General features: G+C 39.0%; 1 protein-coding gene and 1 long non-coding RNA gene across 2 annotated transcripts in view; one reads left to right on the forward strand and one right to left on the reverse strand.

Annotated features, from left to right (window-relative positions):
* Window positions 1-7028, reverse strand: part of SRBD1 (S1 RNA binding domain 1) — a 189737-nt gene extending 182709 nt beyond the window's left edge. Inside the window, exons 1-2 of the mRNA XM_072768227.1 lie at window positions 6882-7028; window positions 1434-1513 (exon numbers count right to left, since the gene is read on the reverse strand). Of these exons, the coding sequence (XP_072624328.1) occupies window positions 1434-1513; window positions 6882-6932 (131 nt within the window). The 5' untranslated portion in view covers window positions 6933-7028. The remainder of the gene's footprint in view (window positions 1-1433; window positions 1514-6881) is intronic.
* On the forward strand, window positions 6317-9257 carry LOC140600161 (uncharacterized). Its single transcript, XR_012003347.1, has 2 exons — window positions 6317-7083; window positions 7266-9257. It is a non-coding gene; the product is annotated as an uncharacterized lncRNA (long non-coding RNA).
* The last annotated feature ends 10256 nt before the right edge of the window (window positions 9258-19513 follow it).

Below are 19513 nucleotides of genomic sequence, written 5' to 3' on the forward strand. Positions count from 1 at the left end.
ACCAGTCATTGTAAGGTTTGCCATTATAACAATGAAAAATGCTTAAACAATTTCCTAAGCAGTAATCAAATTTACTTAAGGTTATTCAAACCAATGCAAGGAATGGGAAATGGCTCTAGGAAACACCCTAAATTACATAAAAAGCCAGCACCAAGATCCTTCCAAATGCTTCAATTAACCGTTTTCTGTTCGTTTGGTTTTTTTTCCACCTTTCACAGAATGGATTTGTTTCCTGGTTTATACTGGATCAGGTGCAGCTACAGTACTTTCTAACAACCCACGAATCAAACTCACAGCAACAACAGAGGAAAAATAGCCATGTGAACCCTGGTAAAGAAACATCATGCTCCTGCCAACCCACTTAATTCTATGCCTACCCCTAAAGTAAAAGGTCAGTATTGGTGAGAAGGACAATCACTTCCTTCACTTAGGCTAGTGAATAGGGATATTTGGCTTTTTGAATGGTTTAAGCTCTGCCTGGAGGCAAAAACCTGATTAAATGACTTCTTCTAAATTATGCTCTCCTAGGTCTCCTATAGTCCCCCAGTGAATTCTCTTCAGAAGCAGATGCAAGCTAAAGCCTAAGAGTAGGCAAAAACAAAATCATTTAAACTCACACAACACATAGTAGTGTCATTGAAAGGAGGGAGAATTTAAAAACCAAGGAAACAGAAAAGCAGGGTTCTGCTCATATTATCTCCAAACTGAGCAGAATGACTTCTTTCCACGTCAGCCTCACCCAGCAGGAGTGCAGACCCCAGTTCACAGGGGGGCAGTTTCAAAGGTCACATGACAGACACAAAAGGGCTTTCAGGTATTAGAAAGAAAAACATTAATTACACGTATTATTTTATTATACGTGGGCAGTTTTAAGACAGCTGGTCATCTCTTATTACTAATTGTGCATCTGGCGCTCACTCTTGAAGCACATCTTTCATACCTTCAGGTCTTTCCAAGGTCTTCACTCCCCTGCTCTCAGGGAGCTTATGTTCTAGTATAAATATCATGTTATATTTGGTTGGTTACTTTCTCTCTCCTTCTTCAATAGTTTAACAACACTGAGATAGAGCCTGAGATACAGCATGAGTTCAATAAACATTTGTTTCACTAATGAATGAAAAAGACAGCCTTGGGACACGAGTGGCTCAGCGGTTGGGCATCTGCCTTTGACTCAGGGCTTGATCCTGGGGTCTGGGATCGGGTCCTACATTGGGCTTCTGCATGAAGCCTGTTTCTCCCTCTGCCTGTGTCTCTCTGTCTCTCTCTCTCTGTCTATCATGAATAAATAAAATCTTAAAAAAAAGAAATTAAGAAAGGGAGAAAGACAGACACAGCCTTCTTCAACCTAAATGATTTACATTAGTAAGTGACAATGCATTCCTCCTTAAAATATACGTAATTCTTGTAACCCCATATGAAACCAGTATGCTTACAACTCAGACAAGGAAGAGAATTCATCTTTGGATACCACAGCCTGGACCTTTACTTTTGCTCTTCTTGGCAATGATGACATCTGAAAGAAACAGAACATAAAATCAGCATGCCCTGAATCACCTGAATGACTGATCACTTATGTTGTCCATAAAGTGATGTGCCTGATGTTAAAAAAAATGCCATTGGTAAAAAAATGAGAAGCATTCAAAAGCCTGAAGAACTGGTTTCCCCTCCCACACAGCTGCCAACTATAAGAGCAGCTAACAGCTTCAAATGATTTAAAAGCATGATGAGTATAGGCCACCTTTGGAAAAATGTAAGCTCCAACAAGGTGACAATTTTTAATTTTTTTAGAGTTATATGACTGAGTATACCCCAAGTGGTACTAAATGGCTTATCAGACAGTAAATGACAAAATCCTCTATTAAACTAGGTATCTCGAAGATTAGAAGTATTTTCCCACTTCTGTATCTTCTTACAATATAAAAGAAAAGCCTATCTACAAAGCTGACAATCAAATAAATGATGTTGCGAGACTAAACAAGCAGCCAGGTTATTCCTAAAAAAGATATCCATTCCCTTAAAATAAAATTTACAGTATTTAACACTTATTTGAAAATAAAAAAATAAATTAATCACTAATGTCATTATAAAATATTTACTAAATTCAAAGGCCTAAGTTTTTAAAAACTTGAGACAAATAACCAGAGACATCCTATAATATAGAAAGTAAGCAAATTTACTTTAGCTACTAAATTTTATTATCTAAAGAGTGTATGTCAAGCCGTAAGAACTACATTAGACTCTGACATGCTTGGAACCCTTTAAAAGTTTCTAAACCAGTCATATTTTATAATGCCTCTGGTTCTAACTTCCACTTACAGGAAAAGGAATGCCTCACAGAAATAACAAGAGGTTGTCACAAACAGAACATGTGCCCTCAGCTCTATATAGATCAACTCACTATTAACCAAGAGAACACTGAGAGGAAAGCAGAACAAAAGAAACAAGAGTCTCCAGGAAGTAGACAGGACAATCTTTCATCTTCTTCACCTCTCTTTTTGTCATTTTATGTTTATGCAGGTCATCTTTCTTCAAATAAGTGCTTCTAGATATTGATCATAAAGAAATGGGTTGGGACACCTGGGTGGCTCAGCAGCTGAGCCTTTGGCTCAGAGCGTGATCCCAGGATCTGGGATGGAGTCCCACATTGGGCTCCTTGCAGGAGGCCTGCTTCTCCCTCTGCCTGTGTCTCTGCTTCTCTCTGTGTGTGTGTGTGTCTCTCTCATGAATAAACAAAATCTTTTTTTAAAAAAAAAAGGGTAACTTCTAATTTCTGTGTTACCTGCATTTTACACAACAAAACAAAAATGCAAACAGAAAAAGTCAGTGTATGATGGGGTAGCATTTCAAACCAGGGCAGAAATTAATTATTCAATAGGTGGTATTAAGAAAACAAGCTATCCCTGTGGAGAAAAACAAACATTTAAGTCCTACTGCCACACGCTGAACAAAATTTTATTCTATGCTAATGATTTAAAATGTACAAAATAAAACTATAAAAGTACTACAGAAAATAAAGATGATCATTTTCATAGTTTGGAGTAGAGGTGGGGGTATACAAATTTTTCCAGGCATAACTCAAAATTTCAAAAGACAAAAAGACAAACAGATTTCACTACATAAAAATTAAAATTCCAAGTCAGCAGTGGGACCTTTCCAGAAGCAAACCAATTTGCTTTGCACTATCCTCAAAAAAAATCCTAAGAAGCAGTGCCTGATACCTTGGAACTATGGATGAAGAGACTAAGGGCTGGTATAAGCTGTATGAGGCAAAGGAATATCTCTAGAGGCCCTATTCTACTTTATGCTATTAAGCAACTGACCCAGGAAGACATCTGGAGATCTGGAAATTTATTCTCTGGAGAGGATAAAACAGTTTCTAGGCTAGAGGACATCAAGTATAGTTGTGGGCATGGGAATGCTAAATGTAGAGAACCCCTCCCCCTAGTCCTCTTCTCCCACTAGGCTCCTAGTCAGATCCTTACTCTCTAGGGAGAAGAATGGAAAGGTTCTTCGCTGGACAATCTGACTAGCCCAAAAATAAAAACCTGAACATACTAAGTTTCCCAACAAACAACCTAACCAAATCATCTACTCCCACCACCCCATTTTACAATATACCTGAATTCAGAACATTCCCTTATGGACCACCATTCACCAATTCTCACTCCATACTTCATCCTTAATAGAAATGGGTTTAAAATAGGGGTAGACAAATGCTGGTAGTCTCATAAAATGTTTTAACCATTAAAGAAGACTTCCTTGAAATAAATATTTCTAAATGTCCCTTAATTAGGCACCCTGGAAGCACTGTTACCACTGAAAGATAAGATATAAAATTGTCTTTTGACAATTAGAAAAATAAGAATTTGAAAGAGGAGGAGGGGGTGCCTGTGTGGCTTAGTCAGTTACATGTCTGACTCTTGATTTCAGCTCAGGTCATGCTCTAAGGGTTGTGAGATCCAGCCTTGCAGCAGCAGGCTCTGTGCTAGACATGGAGCCTGTTTAAAATTCTCTTTCTCTGTCTCTCTCTCTCTCCTCTGGCACATGTGCTTCTGTGTGCTCTTAAGAAAAAAAAAAAAAAAGAAAAGGTGGGAAAGGAGAATATGCATGAGCACACGGTTAATTTCAGAGTGATCAGTTTTAGAAAAAGTATATACAGAAACTAAGGACCTAGAAATTATTTCTTAAAAGCTGCCTACACCAGGCATACTCCCAAGGATATGTATATTCCAGTTTAAAGACCAGAGTGTTCTTGGGAGTTGTTTCTCAACCTTCACTCCTCCCATGTTCCCTTTCCTCATATCACAGGATTTGTTAGACTAACAAACCATTTCCACGGTTTTAAATATCTATATCATCTACTTATTAACGATCCCAATACTTCCATCCCAAATCTTGCCTAAGATACGGATTTACATAGTAAATTATTCATAATGCCTATGAAATTATGTAAATGCCTCAAAGTTACCTAAAATTTAACATATCTACGATGAAGTCTTGATAACCATTTCCTGTTATAAAACCCATTCCTACCCCAGTCTTTCCCATCTCAGTAAATGGCACCATCATCCACCTAAGTGAATGGCTAAACCAGAAACTTGGAAAATTTTTAATAGCTTCATTGAGCAATAATTGACATAATAAATTGTACATGCTTAAAGTGTACAAACTTCATAAGTTTTGGCATATGTACACCATATCCACACTCAAGATCCTGAATACATCTATCATCCTCTAAAGTTTTATTTGCTAGCCAAAGCCTTGCAAATCTTTCTTACTTTTACCTCCCACAACCAGTCTACTAGTAACATAACTTCTTCCTCCAAAATATAGGCTAAATTTCTGTGATCTCCAGTGTCTTTAGTCTTCAATATCTCTTACCCAGACTACTGTAATAGCCTCTTAACTAGCTTCCTTGCTTCCCCTCTTGCCTTTACTACTCATTCTCCACATACCAATGCAAAAAAAAAAGATGATTTAGAAAATGCTTAACCATTTAATGACTTCCCACTCCATTCTCCACATAGAATCAAATCATATATATTTTTTTTTTACCACAGCCTTCTAGAATACCCTACAGAACTGACCCCCACCTACCTTTCTAACCACCTTTATCATGTGCCATAGGTCTTCAGCCACAGTCACTACATTGTTTCAGTCACTATAACAAGTATGATCCTTTGCCATTTCAGGTTCACTCTGCCTGGAACACTATCCTCCCTGCTCATCAATAGGATGGCTCCTCATCTCTTAGGCCTCAGCATTTTAGGCCTAAAATGGGTTTCTCAGATATCACATTATTATAGGACCCCATTTACTTCCTTCATACAGTACTACACAAAGCACAATCTATAATTATCCTTGTTTATTGTCTGCATCCCCCATGTTTACTCTATGGCAGTAAACTCCATGAAGGAAGAAACCACATTTGCCTTATTCACTTCTCGGTAACAGAGATTAGCACTTAACGGCTGCTCTATAACTATTGATTAAATGAACATAAGAATATATACAAAACGGTCTTTATAGAGGAGTATACACTTTTCCCCATCACTATTAGGCAATAGCACACATGGCACTCGTTGTTCTTTCCAAAGAGTGATGGTATAGATGAACCTTCCTATTCTTAGTGACTTGAGATTTCTAACTTTCAAGGCTGTCTCAGCTCTGTGGACACATGAGCACATTCAAAACCAGTTGCTGTGACCTTACTCAGGGAGGAGGCACTAAACAAGGGCAACTGAAAAATCAAGGGGAGGGGGATGAGGAAACTGGCACACATGTAAATGCTACATTAAAATTGGGAAATCCGGGATCCCTGGGTAGCTCAGCGGTTTGGCGCCTGCCTTTGGCCCAGGGCGCGATCCTGGAGTCCCGGAATCGAGTCCCGCATCGGGCTGCCAGCATGGAGCCTGCTTCTCCCTCCTCCTGTGTCTCTGCCTCTCTCTACGTCCATCATAAATAAATAAATAAATAAATAAATAAATAAATAAATAAATAAATAAATAAATAAATAAATCTTTTATAAATAAAAAAATAAAATAAAATAAAATAAAATAAAATAAAATAAAATTGGGAAATCCACGAGAAATTTTAGGAAGAGCAGAGGTGAACAACTTTTTAAGAGGCACCTAAAGAAATTTCCCTGAGTACAAAAAGTGCTCGGAACGTGAGCAAAGATCCTTCCGTAATAAAAATAAAGTAATAGACGTGGAAAGAGCCTCAGAACTCATACAGACCTTTAAAACAAAAACAAAGGCAACCACAACGACAAAAAAATCAGACGCCTGAGATCCAGCGAGGTGAAATGGTTTACTCAAAGGGAGAACCTATATTCTGGTTATGTAGCTAGAACCCAGAGCTCCACACATCAAGCCTAGGCTTGCTTCCCATTCCACAAACATTCTATGAATGGCATTCTGGCGCGTGGGAGGTTACAGGAAAGTTGCCTAGAGAGTTCCCATTCATTCATTCCTTTCCTCAAGAGTTATTCGGAGCCTCCTGGAAGCCAGGCGCCCTGCTAAGGATGGAGTTGACGCAGACCAGGCCATGATGTGATGGTGAAAAGGGCGCTTCCTCCCCCATCTCCGATAACTTGAGGTACAGAGACAATCTGGGTTTGCCCGGCTTCTCCCACGTCTGCCCCCACGCGCTGAGAGGACGCGCCAGGTGACACGCGGCAGGCAGAGGGGTTTCCGGGTGTAGGCTGGAAGACACAGACCGCAGACCGTAAAATGTCATGAGACTTAGCACTTTAAAGAGGGATGTGATTTCCCAAATGAGCGCTCCGAACTTTTTAAATGGCCCCTAGAACACCGGAGCCCGGGCTCCGCGCTCACGCGAGGCCGCAGGAACACCGCCCAGGCGGACGCTCAGCTCACCTTCCCGCCCGGCGAGTCAGAAGGCCCGGGATGCTGGGTGTGTGACCGCATCTTCCGGTTCCCGCCGGAAGTTTTTCAAACGCCGGAAGTCCCGCCTCGCTGCGCTCAGGCTCGCCGCAGAGTCGCCGGGCTGTACCGGAGCGGGATGGAGCGGAGCCGGACGGAGGCGGGGCTAGAGCGAGGATCCCGCGGGAGCGCTGAGGTGGGGCCCTGCTCCCGGGGCGGGGTCGCGGCGGGGCGGGGGGGGCGGTTCGGGGGGCCGGGGGCTCGGGGGCGAGCGCTTGTCCCGGGTCCTGGGGGAGGTGGGGGCGGCGGTGTTACCCGCGCGGCGCGCCTCCCGGTGCTTTCTCGTGTCTTCACCCGCTTTCCTCTCTTCGCATCCAGCTTCTTTCAAATTCAATCAAGAATGTTTCTTTTCATTACATCACTCGGAATTTGCAGTAGAAAAATGAGAAACGGTCAAGTTTTATTCTTTCCAAAGTCGATTTTAATCGTCGTCCGTGAACTTCCCTGGCCGCGTTTTAGGCGTATGTTTAGCGTGTTTCATTACCTCCTAAGCCCCAAGACAAGGGGTTTTGCTTTCGTCTCTGGAAATACCCACGTTTTGCCTCTTCTGAGAAGCCCTCACACCGCCCCTGAGGCGCCTGCTACCTTAAAGGAAGAGCCTGACCCTGGAGTCCTCGCTGTCCTGCTGCGGTCTCGGTCTCGGCGGCTTGCGCTGCCAAGTGGATCGGTTTGCAACTTCCTATTGCACGTGGGCAAAGCCCTTGATGTCTTTGAACTTGTTTCCACCCCTTCCCTCGTCTTACCCCATCCCTCATAAGGTGCCCCGTTACATATGCGGAGCAAATGCGCTCACAGAGTTCATGGGCTCAAGCGCCTCTCCCACATAACCTCACCTTGGTCAAAAAGGAGAACAACACCCTGACCCATTTCATTTTCAGAGCTTTGAAAAAGTGCTGTGATTTTTGTCCTAAAGACCCAGTGTCTCCCAGGTGAGCCCTGCTCCTAATCCCAGCGTTTCCATTTCCCTTCCCACCAAAACAAAAGTAGCTCTTGCTTTTTATTTTGATGACTCCAAAGAATCTCACCCCCACTTGCATCCCCCAAGTTCCATTTTTTCCCCCATTGCAAGTTAAAAACCATGAAGGGCCTTCCCAGCAATTCTTTCCCTTACCTTGAATATATTTCCTCAAAACCAGTATTCAGTAGAAATGAAAAAATGACTTGTGTTTTGACGTGTGTTCTTTTGTTGTTGTTGTTGTTGTTGTTTCGGTTTTTTTTTTTTTTTTTTTTTTTTGCCAAACACACCACACTGTAAACTCAAAATAACAGACCCAAAAAAATTAGACTGAAAAATTAGGGAAATAAGTCTGTTGTTGAGATTCAATTTAGCAGATCAAAATCCTATGGATATGGGATGCCTGGCTGGCATAGTCAGTAGAGCATATTACCCTTGATCTTGGGGTTGCAAATTTGAGCCCCATATTGGGCGTAGAGTTTACTTAAAAAAAAAATTTTTTTTAATTATTTCAAGAAAAAAAACTTTTAGAAGATTCTATAGAGCAGCTTTCCTTGCTAATGACTCATTTTCATGTGTTTTGAGTACTGAAAGGCCAAACAAGGTATTGAAATGTCTTATCAGTGAGCCTTGCTACAGATTTACCCAAAGTGACCATAAATTTTGCTGGATAATGTTTGAGACAGGAAGAAACAGGATTCTTTGAATTTAGTAAGTCTGTTCAGCTATACCTAACCTTCCTGGACAGTAAGGATCAATTTCTGAGATTGCAGAGTTCTTTTTTTTCTTCTTAATTTGTAGTCTCATGTTGCCTTTTGAAATGGTTCCAGAAGGTTTGGAACCGTCTGCTATAATCACAGTCTGCTCCATAATTTCTAGTTCTGAAAATACTAGAGAACACATTACAGTTCTGGATGACAAGGGGAAACTGGGTCATGATAATCAACAATAATAATTTACTGTTTACTATTCAACTACGTTTGAGGTCAAATTGTGCTACCCACGTTTAAGGTCGGGGATATTATCTAGAATCAGGGTTGGATTGTATATCAAAATAGCCACAGTATAAAGTGAGGGTGAGAGTAGAGATTGACCGGCATTATGCTAGATCTTGACTCCTCCATCAGGGATATTTGACTTTCCACTGGTGAAGAAAAAAAGAGGGCAGCCAGGGTGGCTCAGCGGTTTAGCGCCACCTTCAGCCCAGGTTGTGATCCCAGAGTCCTGGGATCTAGTCCCACATGGAACTCCCCTGCATGGAGCCTGCTTCTCCCTCTGCCTGTGTCTCTGCCTCTCTCTCTCTCTGTCTCACATGAATGAATAAGTAAAATCTTAAAAAAAAAAAAAAAAAAAAAGATTACTAAGTTGAAGTAAATAACCTATAAATTTTTAGACATCAGACATCTGGGAAAAATAAAAGCTGGGGCAGAGTCCTCTAAAATTAATGCAGGTGGCGACGTACTCCAGAGACAAGTAACACTGTCCAGAAAACATTTCTCTGTTGGAATTTTGCAAGACAATCACTCCTACTAAAAGCTGTCAAAGGAAATTTATAATCACTAAGTATAAACCAGGCCCCAGCATAAAAACTGCCTTTTCTCTCTAGGACCTTGCCCAGTCTATTGTTTACTTTTGGATCTTAATTGCTGAATTTCAAAAAATTCATGGCTTTAGCCTGGAATAATTTGGACTCTCACCTGAGACTTATGCAATAGAGTTTGGGAGTAATGAAACATGTTTTGGATTTGCATGCAGGTTATTTATTTTATTGCTGCAAAACATAGAGCTGTTAATATGGTATTTATTGGTATGTTATCACTTGCATGTTATTGTCTGTGTTTTCAAGTCTTTTCCCTATGGGATCTGTCTCCCCAGGGACACTGTAATAATGTTAATGACTTCTATTTATGGATCATCTACTTTGTGTCACACACTAAGTTAATGCTTTTACATGTATGTGTATTTAACCTACATCTCAATGAGATGTTGCTATAATCCTCTTTATAAATGAGAAGACTGAAGTTATATCAGCTATTAAATTGCAGATCTGGATTTAAACCTAGTACTCTCTTTTTTTAAGACATTTATTTATTTGTTTGTTTTAATTTAAGGAGGGGAAGGGCAAAGGAGAGGGAAAGAGAGAGTCCTCAAGCAGGTATCTCGCTGAGCACAGAGCCTTATGGCTAACTCCCAGGATCCCGAGATCATGACCTGAGCCGAAACCGAAAGTCGATAGCTCAACCAACTAAGTTACCCAGGCCTCTAAACCCAGTACCTTTAAAGACATCCATATACTACCAACTCAAAGCAAAGATCTCTCCTTTCTCCACCTTGTTGGCCAGTGCAAGACTGAATCTTTGGATGCTCAGGAACTGTTAAATCTCTAAATATACTAAATCAAGAACTGTCTACCCACCCAGGACATTACAAGGCCCTTCTTCCTCTTCATTTCAAACTAATCAAAGTTCCATGGGAACAAAAATTCTAAATATAGATGTACTATATTTTGTACCCACTAAATTGTATGGTACTTGGATCTAAATCTTGGAACTAAGTCTTAGTCATTTGGTCTCCCCTTCTCCAACTTCTCCCTCCACCCACACAGTTCCTAATAATCTTGACAAATAATAGGTATTTAATAAAATAGTAGAACTAACTTGTGGCCCAAAGAATGTGCCTGAAGTAAAAATAAATCCTTCCTCATACCATGAAAATAATCTAAAGCTCCTGCCATGGATGGGTTACCATTTAAAAACTCAAGTGTACTTTTGGAAGCTCAAATTTTTTGTCCCTGAGAGTCAATCACCTAGCAAAGGTAGAGGAGTCTGTTTAAGATAAGAGAATACACAAACTGAAACTAAGCCCTAGTACATGAATTGCATATTAGCTGTGCCCATCCACTTTCCCACTATTAGAAGCTCTCATTCCTAACACTGAAACTCATTGGCTTCAAAGAGCTTCTCTCAGTGATTCAGCCGGGAACTTAGAGATTTCCTGCAAAATACAAGAGATTGGTTACCAGAGAGCAGACTGCCTCTGTCTTCCAAATGAAAAAGGGTGTTAAGTGAGCTAGACCAGGCTGGTAGTTGGGTTCCCATACTTGGCCTTTCCTGTTACTTTTTTAGTCTGACTGGGAGCAGCAGCATAATTCCAACTTGCTAGTCTAGTGCTGAGGACATTTTTCTTTTTTCTTTTTTTTTTTTTTTTTTAGGACATTTTTCTAGCCCGGAGTAAGTATGTCAGTTTCTTGTGTAAAAGGAAAAAGATTCAAGGGATTAAAATCCTGAATTTTGATAAAATGTTGAATGGATCTTGAGGAGCCATAACTTAAGCCTGAGGAAATTAATTGTAGATTTTTCTAGGAAATGGATATTCAGGCATCATTCAGAGGGATTAGATACATTTAATTTATCTTATATGAAGTAAAACTGTGGAACCTACATGTTGAACTAGAATATAAATTCTGCTTTAGCTGAAAACTGAAATTTTCAGTGTTTTCCTACTTGCTTTTTTTTTTTTAACAAATCATCAAGATATTTTGTAATGAATGCAATTAAAAGCAAGATTAAGACAAAAAAATACCTGAATAGTAGATGAAATACTTTATTGCATGGTCTACTGTTCCACTTATCACCTGCCTGGCAAATTCACTGGCTAAAAGGCTCAATCAGTTGATTCATGAGCAAATATATTGCATTGTTCTCATGATGAGTTTCTCATTCTCAAGTAGTGTCCAGGGACCCCTTCAAAGGCCCCAAATATCCATTAAACAACCTGAGATCTAAGCATAGAAACCCCACAGGGCTCATTAGGATCTTAATGATGGCATAGCTGATTGGGTTGCAGGCAAGGGATGAAAGGCAACATAGTGGAGCCAAATTAATTTTGTTCTTCACCATGGGGATCCATATCTGAAGACTATACATCAGAACTAGGTTTTGTTTCTAACACCTCTGGTCTGTCTTACAGTTAATAAGCTGCAAAGTGCTTGCCAGAAACACTCATCCAGAATACCTACAAAGTTTTAATACTGGAAGCTTCACTCACTAACTGGAATTCAAATTCAGAAAAGCATTGTGTGTCAGATAAGTCCCAAGTTTGCCCTTTTTTAAAATCAGGTTTTTGAATATAATTTACATAGAGTAAAACCCAACTATTTTATTGTGACAAACATATACAGTCATATAGCCACAATCAAAGGTTTAAAACATTCCCATCACCTAAAAAAACTAATGCCCCATTGTACTCAGTCTCCCCCCAACCCAAAGCCCAGACCCTGCAAACACTCATCTGTTTTCTGTCTCAATGATTTTTACCTTTTCCAGATTGTCATATAAATGGAGTCATACAGTAAGTAGCCTAGCCATTTAAGTCTGGTTTCTTTCACTTAGGATAATGCATTTGAAACTAATCCATGTTATTGCATGTGTCAGTAGTTTTTTTTTCTTTTTATTACCAGTTAGCAATCCATTGTGAATGTACTACAGTTTGTTTATCCATTCAATAGTTGATAGACATATAGTTTTTTCCACTTTTTGGCTATCATTAATCTGCTATGAACATTCATTCATATACAAGTTTTTTGTATGAGTGTATATTCTCATTTCTCTTGGGTAGATAAATGACCTAGGAACAGGATTGCTGGGTCATATGATAAGTATTTAGTTTTATGAAACTACTAAATTGTTTTCCAAAGTAGCTATACCATTTTGCATTCCTACTAATAGTACATGAGAGTTAGTTGCTCCACACCCTTGCCAGGACTTGATATTGTCCGGTTTGTTTGTTTGTTTGTTTGTTTCTTTCTTTCTTTCTGTCTTTCTTTCTTCCCTTTAATAGGTATGTAGGAGTATCTTATTAGAGCTTTAATTTGCATTTTCTTAATGACTAATGATGTTTACTACTAATTTATTTGCCACCATATATCTTCTTTGGTGAAGTGTCTGTTAAAATAGTTTGACAATTTTTTATTGGATTTTTATGGTTTATGAATCATGAGAGTTCTTTATGTACCATGCATACTAGTCCTTTATCAAATATGACACTTGGCTTTAAGAGTTTTAAGTTACCACAGGCAGTTACCAGCATAATAACACGCAAAAAGTGATTTTTTTCCCTGACCACAAAGAAAACTGCCCCAGCCTCGTGTTCTTCAAGAGGCTAGCTAAGAGATGGTATCAAAACCACCAACATTTTTACATACAGGAATTTTTCTAAAACCAACATCAGCGCAGACAGAAAACATTCTTTGTATAAAAATGAACTAATTTCACAGTGAAAGATGATCACACTAAAAGAATGCTTAAAATTAAAAAGGTGGTACCCACAAGCTTTAGCAAATAATGTGGAAAGTTAGCTAAGCTATAGTGCTCATACAGCATAACAGGATATTTTCTTTAGACTGGACTATGATCTGAATATAAGAAAATCCAAATAGTTTGCTGAGAAACTCCTGTTGGATTATGCAAGTTAGAGAGTTTAGCAGAAGTAGCTATTGCATATATAAGGGCCTTTGATAATTTTCTGTCATGAACTGTTGTCAGGAGAACCAGGTCTATAATTCCCATAACTTTCAGGCCTGTTTCTAGAAATTATTGGCTAGTGTTTCTCAAATTTTAATGCATATAGGAATCACCAGCAGAGCTCCTCTTAAAGACTGATTTCTGGTCCCTGGCCTCCAAGATCCCAGGGTAATGAGTTTAAGGTTGTATCTATGTATATATGACAATACCAGGTGATTCTGATGGGGTGTTCAGTGCTTACAGAAAGATCACCCTGATTTTACCTGGGCACTTGATTTAAGAAAAAGGGGGATCCCTGGGTGGCGCAGCGGTTTAGCGCCTGCCTTTGGCCCAGGGCGCGATTCTGGAGACCCGGGATTGAATCCCACGTCGGGCTCCCTGCATGGAGCCTGCTTCTCCCTCTGCCTGTGTCTCTGCCCCTCTCTCTCTCTCTCTCTCTCTCTCTCTGCCTCTGTGTGGGTGTGTGTGTGTGTGTGCGCGCGCGTGTGTGTCTCATGAATAAATAAATAAATTCTTAAAAAAAAAGAAGAAATGTTTTATGTTGAACATTAAACAATCTTAGTAAAAAGTAAATTTATATAAAATTAGGTCTATCCTAATTCTAGAAAATATCACATCTGTACCCTAAAACACAAACCACTGAAAATCGTTCATTTCACTGCTGGGTCTTTAAGCTTGCTTCACCCTGCACCAGCCTGCCTGTAACAAGGAACCACAAATGCCAACAGGATTTGATGGTAATCACCCAGGATCCTGCTCTTATCCACACCTAGCCAACACTGGCTTTGATCCCATATCCATCAAGCTGTGACCCTAAAAATTGTACTTCTGTGTTAAACTTTTTGAGTTATTCTCGAAATAGGCCTGATATTTGACATCTGCACTGGTTATCAGTGATTCTTTGTCACCCAGGATTGCTAGGATTGATTTTGCCACTTGAAATTTAATACTGCGTTTTGTGTGTATAAAGCATGCAGAGTGGTTTGGGAAATGGATCTCTGCATTTCTAAATATCATCAACAACAGGAATGAATTGGCAATACTGTTTTAATGGCATCCGTAACTGCCAACATCTCAGAGTCATTCATTGCAGTTGCTTCCTGGTTTGTTTAGCAAATACCACGTATGAGCAGCCCAGTTATTGCCAAGTACACTGGTGCCAATTAAACTATTTTCTTCTCTTTTCAAGATGCTTCTCTCCTTATTCATCTAGATACTGCTAGATGGTTCTGCTGGAAATCAAAGTCTAACAAAAACAATATCTGATATATTTATACCTTGGTTTATGGAATAGATTCATCAGTAGAAATATCAAGGAAATGATGAGGGGAACAGCTATATCGAACTTAGTTTTTAACTAGCAAATATCTGGGTGATGACTTACAAGTGACAAGAATCCTGAAAGAAAGGGATGATGTCAGCTGATTTTCGTGGCTGGTCAGGTACCATGCTGGACTCTGGATGAAGGATGAAGAGTGGTGCATGCAATGGCCCATCCCTTCCTTCACAGTGCTCGTTGGCCATTATGAGGAACAAACACAAAGCTATGTACAGTCTGAACAAAGTAGTGGTGTCAAGAGCACTCATGTCCAGTTGCATTTTTCTAAATTGGAATTTATTATTAAAGCATTTTATTTGTTAACATAGTTATGCGGGACAAAGTGCAAAATATACAAAAAGGAATATGATAGAAATTGTCACCTCTGTTCCCCAGCCACTAGTACCTATCCCTATGAGCAACCTATGTTACCAGTTTCTTGCAAATCCTCCCAGAAAAAATTCTTTGCATATGCAATCAAATGAAAGAATACATCTTATCAAACCTAGAATGCCATTGATTGCATGCAAGATGTAATTATTCTGTTTATATGTACTATATATGCCATTTAGATCTTCAAATTGGAAAGATCTTCAAATTGGAAAGATCTTCAAATTGGAAAGTATAGAACAAAAATCATGAAGAAGGACTCAAGTTTGCCATGAAAGAAGAAAAATGCTAAGAAGATATCTAGTCAATTTATAGGAGTTAAAGTCTTTGAGTGTACACAAATACCAATCACCACACTAAGACACACAGATGTGACAAAATCATTCTTGGGAATTCCTGGGAAATATGAAGGAAAAAAGAATGTTTATTAACACTGAAAAAGTAAAAATGTCATACTCTTTTTAAAATTTAAAGAAAAAGAGGTAATTAAAAGGCCCCAGAATAGGTTTGTTAGACATTTTATGCCACAGCCAGGTTGTGGCTATGGTGTGGGGGAAAAAACTAAAGAGAGGCTTACTTTGCCAGCAAACTAAATAACTTAACTGCACCCCATCAAGTCAAGGGACCCATAAAGAACAAGTATGCATTGTGTGTCAACTACACTCAAATGAAAAAGATTTCTGTCGTTAAAAAAAAAAAAGCAACAATCATAATTGGGTGAAAATTGGAACTGAATTTTTTTTTTTTTTTTTTTTTTTATGGAACTGAGTTTAAATCTTGTCTCTGACACTACCTAGTGGCCTTGGGCGTATCACTTCATCTAATTTTTTTCCTCTAAAATAAGGTGATTAAATTTATTGACTCCTATGTTTCTTCCTGTGAATTACACTTTAACTATAACCTAGTTGTAACTATATTACATATAACTATAAATATTTTTTAACTATATAATCTGGAGAATTTGGAAGATCTAAAGTTTATTGATGTAAGCAAAATGCCATCTGTCATAAAATCTTAGTGGAAGTGATGAAGAAATGGATTAGATTTCCACCTAGTTGGAGCACCTGGCTGGCTCAGCATCTGTTTTCGGCTCAGGTTATGATCCCCTGGTCCTGGGATTGAGTGCTGCATCAGGCTCCCTATAGGGAGCCTGCTTCTTCCTCTGCCTATGTCTGCCTCTCTTTGTGTCTCTCACGAATAAATAAATAAAATCTTCAAAAAAGATTAAAGATTTCCACCTAGTTCCAATCAGACTGGCTGACTGATAAAATCATAAGACTGGGAAAAAGGGTCAAAAATCATCTCATACTCCTGGGTAAAAAAAAAAGATCTCTGAAATCAGTAAAAGGAAATATAATAAAGTTGTCCTTGAACTCCTCTAAGAGGAGTTTAGAGGTTCCTCAAAAAATTAAACAGTTGTCATAGGATCCAGCAATTCCACCCTAGATAAATACCCGTGAGAAATGAAAGATGTGTTCATATAAAAACTTACACGTGATGTTCATAGCAGCACTATTTGTAATAGCCAGGAAATGGAAATGACCTGACTGACCATCAGTTGATGAAAGGTTAGAGAAAATGTAGCAAATTCACACAATGGGATATTATTCAGCTTTTAAAAGGAATGAAGTATTGATGGATACTACAATATGGCTGAACCTTGAAAACATAACCTAGATGAAAGAAGACATAAAAAGCCACATATTGTATGGTTCCACTTATATGAAATGCCCACACTCCGCAAATTAATACAGAAAGTAGGTTGTTGGTTGGCAGGGTATTGGAATGGGGGTATTGGGAAATGACTGCTAATGGGTATAGGATTTCTTTCGGCAAGATGAAAATGTTCTGGAATAAGCTAGTGATGACAGTTTCACAATCTTGTGAATACCACTGAATTAAAAACTTTAAAATGACTTACAGCATATAAATTTTACTTATTCTAAAAAATTAATTTAAGGGTCACTTGGGTAGTTCAGTTGTTTAAGCATCTGACTTTGGCTTGGGTCCTGATCTCGGGGTCCTGGGATCAAGCCCTGAATTGGGGTCCTCACTCAGCAGGAAATCTGCTTCTCCCTCTCCCTCTGCCCCTTCCCCTACAGGTTCTCTCTCTCTCTCTCTCTCTCTCTCTCTCTCTCTCTCAAATAAATAAAATCTTTTTTAAAATTAATTTAAAAGGCATTTATAGAAAATCAGTGTCAGAGACCAGACTTCATAGTTTAATATGGTAAAAATAAAACAGATTTTGAATTGGCTATAAACTCATAAGAAATCAACAGACTGAAATGGTTACTTAAGAAAGTATGCTATCTTGGGTTTCATCAACATTTATTGAGGACATTGAAAATTGAGTCAAGCATTCCCAGGATCATCACAAAAACTTTGTAAGTGGATATTACCTCCATTTTATAGAAAAGGAACCTGAAGTTAAGTAATTTGCTCAAGGTACTCTGCTAGGAAAGGGAGAGCCAAATTTTGAACCCAGTTTATGTACCTGACCACTGCACCATACTTCTTGCATTAAGAAAAGATGAAAAGTCCACAGAAACCTGGCTGGCTCAGTTGGAGTTGCATAAGAGTCTTGCTTTCAGGGATGTAAGTTTGAGCCCTGCGTTGGGTGTGGAGATTACTTAATAAAATCTTTAATGGAAAAAAAAAAGATGAAAAGTCCAGATTAAGGGATATGATAGCCTGACAGCAAACTGTACTAATTGTACTTCATCTTGGCCGTTGTGACCAGCTCTGAAAAACACACTAATGGTTTTAAATTATGTCCACAGACTCTCTGATGCTGGTGCCTTCAAAGGTGAAACCAGATTTCTCTCCTTGAGCGGAAGTTTGTGCTTAGTAACTAATTTCTATAGTATGTCAGTATGATATTAAGACATAAAACATGGCTTCTCTCTTGTGTTCTTTCTTGGATCACTATATCTGAGGGAACCAAGCTGCTATGTTTTGACTCAAGGAACCCTATGGAGAGGTCCAAATAGTGAGGAAATATGGCCCTCAAGAACTGAGGCCTCCAGCCAGAAACCAGAAAACTTGCAAGGTATGTGAATGAGGCTTCTTAGAAGCAGACCCTCCTATTCCAGTCAAGTCTTCAAATGATTGATTCTTACTGGGACTTCATGAGAGATCCAGAGCCAGAACCAAACACCTAAACTATTCCTGGATTTCGATCTCCTCCTGATGATGAAAATATTCTGGAATTACATGATAAGAGTGATAGTTGCACAATTTTGTGAATGTTATAAATCATTGAATTGTATACTCAAATGATGTAAGATGATATACACTTGTAGCTCTAAGCAACTAAGTTTTAGGGTAATTTGCTTCATAGCAATAAATGACTAAGACACACAATTAAGTGACACGGAACAAACCTAAGTGTGTCCCAAGAAGGACAATTAGGAGGTCACGAGGGTGTGAAGCCCTGTCATTTGTGGATTGCACTTAAGGTGCTTTTTGTCTAAAGTAGGAGAGTCCATGAGGACCTGGCTTCCAAGTGCAAATATCTTCCAGTTGGATGGCATCAGCATCATGGGTAAATAAAACATCCCTCATCATGTCCCATCCTTCAACAACAACAATTTGGCATCCATCCTTGGACAAAGGTACCTTTTGGGGAGCTATGCAATCCAGCACCATATACTAAGGAGTCTGGGAGGAGTATTGCCCGCATGTGTATCAGGTAATGGGCATATAAGCTTCAGTCCCAGCTGTGTACTCTACAGTGGCCTATGAACCAACTCCAACCCTTCTGGACCACAGTCTGGGAGCCCTGGAAAACATTGTCTCAGACAATCATTCATGGGTGAGAGATAGCCTTTGATAGCTTTCCAGCAGAGAGGTTCCAGCATACCTTTGAAGCAAAAAAAAAAAAAAAAGAGAGAGAGAGAGAGAGAGAGATTGGATACATTGGTAAATAAATACTAGAAGAGGTGATTGCTACTCCAAATGCAAAGACAGCAATACAAAACTTCAAGAAACATGAGCAATCAAGAAAATGTAACACCACAATAATTTAGTAACTGAGTTACTGACCTCAACAACATGAAGATCTATAATTTACCTGATGAGTGAAGAATTCAAAATAGCTGTTTTAAGGAAATTCAACAAAACTAAGAGCTGTTTTTTTTTAAAGATAAAATTGACAAATCTTTAGACTAAGTAAAAGAAGATTCAAATAAATTCAGAAATGAAAGAAAAGACAGTATAATTGATACCATAGAAATAGAAAGGATCAATGGGACTACTATAATTATAAGCTAACAAACTGGACAACCTAAAAGAAAAGAATAAATTCATGGAAACATACAATCTACCAAGATTGAATCACAAAGAAATAGAAAATCAAAATAGACCAATAATGAGTAAGGAG

Source organism: Canis lupus, chromosome 11 (genome assembly GCF_048164855.1).
Source record: "Canis lupus baileyi chromosome 11, mCanLup2.hap1, whole genome shotgun sequence".
In the NCBI taxonomy this organism is placed as follows: Eukaryota; Metazoa; Chordata; class Mammalia; order Carnivora; family Canidae; genus Canis; species Canis lupus.